Source organism: Dermacentor silvarum, chromosome 2 (assembly GCF_013339745.2).
Source record: "Dermacentor silvarum isolate Dsil-2018 chromosome 2, BIME_Dsil_1.4, whole genome shotgun sequence".
Lineage (NCBI taxonomy): Eukaryota > Metazoa > Arthropoda > Arachnida > Ixodida > Ixodidae > Dermacentor > Dermacentor silvarum.
The window spans coordinates 178271037-178279308 of NC_051155.1; the positions used below are offsets into that span (position 1 = coordinate 178271037).

Here is an 8272-nt window from a genome sequence, read left to right on the forward strand (position 1 = left end):
CATCGAAGCGGGGAAGAAGTTTTGAAGAGAGCCCAGGAGCATGCGCAGGTATACTGACAGCCAGACGAGGTCGCTGGGAGAGAAGACAGGTTGCTCACAGTGAGCGTCATGGAGCCTTTTCTGGCGCTGTTGCTCAGCGGTGGTGAAGTGGCGCGCTAACTTGCGACACTCCTCGGCATGACGTGCTGCAGTCGAAACGGGCACACACTCAGAAGCACCGGGCTGGTAGGGTAGCAGGGTGTCCATGGTGTGGGATGGGTGACGGCCATAAAGCAAAAAGTAGGGAGAAAATCCAGTGGTAGTCTGGGTTGCAGTGTTGTAGGCGAACGTAACAAATGGTAGGATAAGGTCCCAATCTGTGTGGTCAGATGCGACGTACATGGCCAGCATGTCACCCAAGGTCCGGTTGAAACGTTCCGTGAGTCCATTCGTCTGGGGGTGGTAGGCGGTGGTTGTCCTATGAATAACGTGGCACTGAGCCAGAAGAGCTTCGACAACCTCAGACAAAAAGACGCGCCCTCTGTCGCTGAGAAGTTCACGAAGTGGGCCGTGACGGAGGATGAAACAGCGGAGCAGGAAGGAGGCGACGTCGCGCGCAGTGGCGGAAGGTAGTGCCGCAGTTTCAGCATATCGCGTAAGATGGTCGACAGCGACGATGATCCAGCGGTTACCGGCGGGTGTCATGGGAAGCGGACCATAGAGATCAATGCCCACTCTATCAAATGGTCGGGCGGGACAGGGAAGGGGCTGCAAAGCTCCAGCTGAACGGTAAGACGCAGATTTCCGACGTTGGCAGTCCGTACATGAACGAACGAATTTGCGGACGTATGTAAACATTCCTCGCCAGTAATAGCGCTGACGAAGTCGTTCATATGTTTTGAAGACTCCAGCGTGGGCGCACTGAGGGTCAACGTGAAAGGATGCGCAGATAGTGGAGCGCAGGCTGCGCGGTATGACGAGTAGCCATTTACGGCCGTCAGATGCGTAGTTGCGTCGGTGCAGAAGGTCGTCGCGAATGGTGAAGTGAACAGCTTGGCGGCGGAGTGCGCGAGAGGCTGGCAGCGTGGGCGTCTCAGGAAGTAGGTCGCGGAGGGCCGCTATCCAGGGGTCGTGGCGCTGCTCTGAAGCAATTCTGTCGATGGTGAGAGGCAGCACGATGGGTGTTAGTGTTGACAGGCAACTAAGGTCGGTAGGCAGAGGAGACCGTGACAGAGCATCAGCATCCGAGTGCTTGCGGCCAGAGCGGTAGACGACGTTGATGTCGAACTCTTGAAGTCGAAGAGCCCATCGGGCAAGGCGGCCACATGGGTCTTTCAAATTTGATAGCCAACAAAGGGCGTGATGATCTGTGATGACGTCAAACGGGCGGCCGTACAAGTAAGGGCGGAACTTGCTAAGGGCCCATACGATGGCTAAGCATTCTTTTTCAGTCACAGTATAGTTGGTCTCCGCTTTGGTGAGGGTACGGCTGGCATAAGCAAGAACGTATTCAGGGTGCCCGGGTTTTCGTTGGGCTAGCACGGCGCCGAGACCTATTCCGCTGGCGTCTGTGTGTACCTCCGTCGAAGCTTCAGGATCGAAGTGACGCAGAATAGGAGGTGAAGCGAGAAGACGCCGTAAAGTAGTGAACGCCTCGTCGCAGGCTGGAGACCATGATGACAGGTCGCCGGAGCTACCCAGAAGCTGTGTCAGAGGGCGTATTATAGACGCGAAGTTGCGAATGAAACGTCGAAAGTATGAACATAAGCCGACGAAACTGCGAAGTTCTTTGAGATTTGTCGGCCTAGGAAAGTCAGTAACGGCACGCAATTTCGCGGGATCAGGTTGGACGCCGTGCTTAGACACGACGTGGCCAAGAATGGTTAGCTTTCGAGCGGCAAAGTGGCATTTTTTGAGATTAAGTTGGAGCCCAGCGTTGGTAAGACACGCCAGACACGTATATTTGTTTATTTACACATACTGCAGCCCCGCTGGGGCTATTGCAGGAGTGAAGAAAACATCACATATGAAATGCAGACAAAAATCTGTCAGTGACAATGAAGAACATATTCAGCGTTCAATAGCTTAAGGGAAAAAATTGTGCATATCGGTTCTAGGTTGAAACGTTAAAAGGTTTTAGGCTGTGAGAGCTGCAGGTACGGGAAAGTTCCGCCAACTTTATGTATTTATCTAAGCGGATACAGGACGGCGAGTTCATTAGAATGTGCAGAAACGTTTATCTTAGTTGAACCCGTGACCTCGAGCTCAGCAGCTTAACGGCATAGCCAATGAGTTATCGCGGCGGGTCTTTGGTCTAATTCTTCCGGACCCTGATGCCCTGCAATCGTGCAAGCAGCATCTTATATACAGGATGATCATTCTGAAGTTTTACGTAATTTTCAAAAATCGCCTGTGGCAGGCAGCATAATTCTTGTCCTTGAGCTCGATTATATTCTAAGAGGCGGACATTACTAGAAACCGAAACACTAATTTAACAAATAACATAAATTTAATAATTAACTTCTTAATTACTTTGGGGCACATAATGCAATTTACCCATTGTAGCCGGTGAGCTTGCAAGACGTAGCCACTTGAAATGAATTTCCAGGAGGACAGCAGTTTAGAGATAATTCCTTATGTGTGAGACGAAATACGTACGTGGGCGTTCCAATTACTTTTGTGCTTCTATGCATCAAAGAGCGTTTTGTTAGAAAAGTAAGTGGACCAACAGTGCATTTTTACGTCAAGTTTGAGGGCGCATATATCCAAACTGGCGTCATTCTGTTAATTCATTGTTGCTGAACCAACTGGTTCAGCAACAAGTAATAGTGAGAAATAAAATATTTCTTTGGCATTCTGTGGTTCGGAGTTTAAATTTTCGTATGCCACTAAAGATATTCTTTTTTCTTTTTAAAAACTGCTCGCAAGACACTTTTGAATTCTCGCGACTGTCGGTGGCGGACATCAGAACGACAAGGTCAGTAAGCCCATAACAGCTTTTGCTGGAAAAAAAAAAAAAAAAAAAAAAAAAAAAAAAAAAAAAAAAAAAAAAACAGCAGCGTGAAACTTGCTTCCTCGTACCACTTGATTCGTGGCCTATCTCCCGCAATGGTTACGTGCCATAGCTGAGGGTCATCACGGCTCCTGAATTCCACGGTCCATAGCCACTAGAATTTTTGCTTTGTACTCCAATGTCCCTCTTTAATGTTGAGTGACGCACTTTTGTTGACGGTAGCATAAGTGCGAGAATAGATATAAGCTTTGAGCATTAATTTCCTGTGTGAGTCGCGTCCTAAGTATGCCAATAAAATTTGGATGAGAATGCTTGAGAAGCAGTGCTGTTTAGTTCGTTTTCAGTCGCGAGCGCTATGACTGTAAGCGAAGCGAAATAGTAATGAAGTAGCTTTCACAACTACTTCATGACAAGTACCACGGCGTCATTGAAAACGACACAGACATTTCATTTGATATATATCTCCTCTCTGACGTAAATAATTTTGGGTGCCATTTTCTTCGGAAGATACGAGTAGCTCGTCGTGTCGAACGTGAAGAATTTCAGATCCAGTGTTTCAGTTCACTTCTTTCCGAGGCTTACTCAACAGGATTCCGGTCTTCTTGCAATTCACTCACTAGTTTTCTCTTCCTACTGAATAATATTAGTGTTAGTAGCAGCAGTAACGACAGCAGCAGTAGGTCCCGCACCTTCCGCAGCAGCAGCAGCTTCCGCAGCTTCCGCAGCTGCGGCAGCTTCGATTTTCTGCTTGATCTGCTCTTTTAAACCTTGCATCCTGGTCAGCAGCCCCTCGTACTGGAACTGACCCGTCGCATCGAGAGAGAAAACGTCTTTCATTTGCACGCCTGTCAGATGTAGCTTTCCCTTGACGATTTCCTCGTACCTGCTGTAGGACTCAGAGAAGGACTTGAGGATCTGTTCCCTGAAGGCTGCCGGACAGTCGGGGCTCTCCTTGAGAGCAGCTTCAACCTGGTCGCACACCGCGACCCTGATGGTCTCGTGCCGGATGTAGTCACTGTAGCGGTCGGCTTCACCCGGTACCCGTTCAATGACAAAGCCGGGCTCGTTGTAGTAAGGCTTCTCGGTCATCAGAGACTGCACAGATATCAACACACTCTCGATGCTTTGAGCCGGGCTCCACGGTGGTCCGGTCCAGGTACCAAGGATGCTGAGACAGACCTTGCCGCACGCGTACAGGTTCGGGTTGAAGCGCACTCGGCCAGCATCCGTGGTCATGATTCGAACGCGCGGTGGGCTGATCGGATAGTCAGGTGGGCACTTCATATAGAACTGGAAGAAGCCTCCCTCGTATGGCGTTCCACTGGGACCGACTATCAGGGCGTGAATCCTGGTGACGTCGTCGCCCTCGGGTGCGATGAATAGTCCCGCAGGAGGCTGAGCGTTGAAGTCCGCGATGTCCCTCTTGACCCGCATCAGGCACTGCGGGGATGGCACCTCGTTCTGGTAATTGAGGGGGTTCCAAGATTGCGCCATAATTTAGCGCAGCAGGGCTTATCCAATTTTGAAACGATTTGCGAGCCCAATCGTAAGCGAGCCGAATGAACCACCGCTGTTGTCGTCGTTGTTGCCTCAAACAACAACCTCCGCTCCGGTGAAATATCGGTATGGTATGGTATGCCTTATCTGATGGCGCATACCCACTGCGGGGGATTGGCCAAGATTTGGATGGGATTAGGCAATCTTTTTTAATACTAAAATCGGTAAAGCTAACTGGAGAAAATGAACAAAAATAAAATATTTAAGAATTCAAGAAAATCTATTTGAAGCATTTATAAATTCCTCCACGGCTGAGCAAATATCCCTGTGGCACTTTCCAAGAGAGGAGGCTCCTAAAGAAAGGATGTTTAGAATAGAAAAGCTTAAACCAAGCTGTGTAAATTTTGATTCTAGAATATTTTTCCTTAAAGAAGAAAAACGTCGGCAGAATATGAAAAAAATGATCTATTGTTTCATCTTCTCCACAGAATGGGCACAGAGGGGAGGGCACCAGACCAGCCCTGTGACGATAGAAGTTTAATATTGGTACCCGACAACGTAATCGGGTAAAGATGACTTCAGTTTTTCTGGTGTGAAAGGAATTTTTGGGCCAAGGGAATAGGGGTGAAATATCCGGCTGCTTGCTTCTTTCTTTTTTTTCTTCCGCTCGACTTAGTAGGGTAATTCGTTTTCGAGTAGCACTCAGGAATTGCCGACATTTGCATCGTGAACAAAATGTGTGAAACTATAGGGTTAAACCCGATTTCTCCCCGAAGTTTGCCCTTTCGTAAACAACAATAATAATTTAATAAATGCAGCTATTAAAAACAAAAAGCTGCCCACCTTTTGTGGGCAAGTGGTTAAGCATATCATCTATAAATATTATTAACACATGAATATTGCATATTCTTCGTTTAACACTGGAGCGAAAACCAGCATACAAAAAAAAAAAAAACATAGCAATTAAGTTCAACACCTGCCCGCCTTGAATACATAAACGCTTGTATGGTATCGTGCCACGGGTCAAGGGATGTGACATGTGCGCCGCGTAGTCTCGATACCTGTGTTTACTCTTCATGGCGCCTCCTCGCAAGGTACGAACCGCTGCTGAAGAAGAGGATCGTAGAGCTACGCACGCGGTTACAACCAGGCAACGTCGGGCTCAGTAGCAGGGCCCACGGACGCTGACCGCCTTTTCTCTGGTTCCTGGATCAGTGAACGTGACCATGTTCTAAGTCGGTGTGGTCAAGTATCGGGCGGCGGTATTATACTGTTCGTTTGGAGTTTTCGTTTTTATTTTGAGTTTTACATCGTTTCTTTTTTCACCTTCTAGTTTAGTATGTTGCGAGCCAGTCAGACTAACCTGATGTCTCTCTCTTCTCCCGGTCAAGGGCATTCCCCTTGGCTAGCTTCTCTCCCGGCTCGAGAGTGGCCGATAGACAAATTTTTAAGCAGTGGCAACAGGATTGTCCCTGTGGCTCTAGTACCTACCAATGGGGGATCAATTCAAATGAAAAACCCGAAAGCCATTCAAGTGGAGCTTCGAAAGGCCACCACCCACTTCCAGAAGATCACCGAGGTCCGTCAATTTGGTCGCGGTGGTATTCTGTGCTGCTCATCAGACCAGGAATGTGTTCAAGAACTTCTCAACTGTTCCGAATTTGCATCAATTCCGGTGAGCCCACTTATTCCAGCACACCTTGCATGCTCGAAAGGCTTAGTTCGCGGTGTCGACGCGAGCCTGGACCCATCAGAGGTATTAGACTTATTTTCAGTTGCTGGTGCTGTTTCTGTATACCGATGCAGCCGAATTATCGAGAACAAGAAGTCGCCTACGGAATCGGTCATTGTTACGTTCGCGGGAACAGCCCGTCCATCTGAAATTAAGGCATGGCCCCTAATATACAAAGTAGAGCCACTAACTCCACGACCACTACAGTGCTCGAAATGTTGGCGTTACGGGCACAGCATAAAAGGCTGCAGGTCTGTCACTCGATGCCGACTATGTGGAGAAAATCACGACAGCACAGACTGTAAATCTCAGGAGGAAAAATGTTGTCTGTGTCACGAAGCTCACGCGGCAGACTATTCGAACTGCACGGCGAAGGAGCAAGAATTGAGAATTCTTGAAGTGGTGGAACGCAGGCGATGCTCACGTAGAGAAGCGTTTATTGAGGTTCAAGGAAGAACCCAGTGCTATGCAGGTGTAACAGCTCGTCAACCCGCTGGCTTAGATATTTCTGTATCCAAGGCCATAGCAGAGGCAGTAGAGAAGGCTACAGAAAAGGCCATGGAACGTCTTGCGACAACTATTTTTGAGTCCTTGGCACAAATGCTGTCTAGTCAGCTGGCGCAGCTCATTAACACCACCTCTACCCAGGTTCAAGCATGCCAAGTTTCAAATATTCTAAATCTAGGTCCAAACCAAACATCGTCACCCAACACAGTAACTAACTCTCCTTGCGCAGGACCTTCTACTCGTGTAGAGACGGAACCAGCACCCCTAACAGATGATTATGAAGAATTTCAGGATGTAGACATGGAACTTAAGAGTATGAAACGCACCAGATCTCCTCCCCCCAAAATTTCCCCTAAGTCAAAACGTAAAAAATTTGTAAAAGAGAATCTTTCCAAGAAAGACTTCTTGAAAGAGAGCATTTTAGAGCAGGCGGTCTCCGCCACCGTTCTATCTTCACCATAGGCTCTCTAAACATATTACAGTGGAATTGCCGTTCGATTGCTTCTGCTGCTACAGATTTATCATATATTTCTTCTGAATTTTCCCCAGACATAATTGTATTACAAGAAACCTGGCTCTCAAATGATCAAAAGTTTTTCCTAAAAAATTATCGATTATTTCGTTTGGATCGCCCTTCTAGAGGTGGTGGCATTGCTTTCTTGATTTCAACAAAATTTAGTCACAAGGCCACGATATCGTATCAATGTATGTCTGCTGAATGTGAAATTTTAGCATTAGACATAACACTTCCAGACTGCTCCCCTTTTTCCCTAGTTAATTTATATTTCCCGGCAGGAGTGCAGGATACCCGATGCCTAGACATCGCATTAGCTTCGTGCAAAAAAGACATAATACTCGCTGGTGACTTCAATTCTCATCACGTGTCTTGGGGGTTTAAAACTGACTTGGGTGGAAAACGCCTGTGAGAATGGACTCTTGACAATAACCTTTCTTGTCTAAATTCAAAAGTTGTTACGTTTGTTCGCGGCCATTCTCAATCAGCTCTAGATCTCACTTTTTCCAGCTCATCTTTAACTATATCCTCGTGGAAAACTATAGACTGTGCAACCAACAGCGACCACCTTCCTATTATATTTGAGATTGATTTCCCTGTGATTCCCCTCAGCAGAAAACATATCACATTTGTAAATTATGACAAACTTCAAAAGGAGTTGAAGTCTACGATGCTCTCCCGTATGAATATGCAAAAGGATATTAGGGCTATGAGTCTCTGTGCAGTTTTAAAACGTTCCTTAAAAAGTTCAGCTTTTAATTTAAACTCCGCCACAGGTAAATCTTTTAGCCCTTGGTGGAATTCAGAATGCACGCGGGCTCACCGAAAACGGAAAGCTGCTTGGAAGAAACTTCTCTGTAATCAATGTCCGAAAAATTGGAGTGATTACCAATTCGTTGCTGCATCTTTCAAGCGTACGATAGCTAAAGCCAAACATGAGTATGACGAGAATAAATCAACTTATCTCTCTAATTCTAAAAACAAGAAAGCCCTTTAGATTTTTACGCTCACGAAAGATGATTCCGGTTCC

General features: G+C 47.0%; 1 protein-coding gene across 1 annotated transcript; it reads right to left on the reverse strand.

Moving 5' to 3' along the window:
• Positions 1–3435: 3435 nt before the first annotated feature.
• On the reverse strand, positions 3436–4486 carry LOC119440586 (ubiquitin-conjugating enzyme E2 Z). The gene has a single exon (XM_037705484.2). It carries the CDS (start codon positions 4484–4486, stop codon positions 3623–3625), a length of 864 nt encoding a protein of 287 aa, XP_037561412.1. The 3' UTR covers positions 3436–3622.
• Between the last annotated feature and the right edge of the window lie 3786 nt (positions 4487–8272).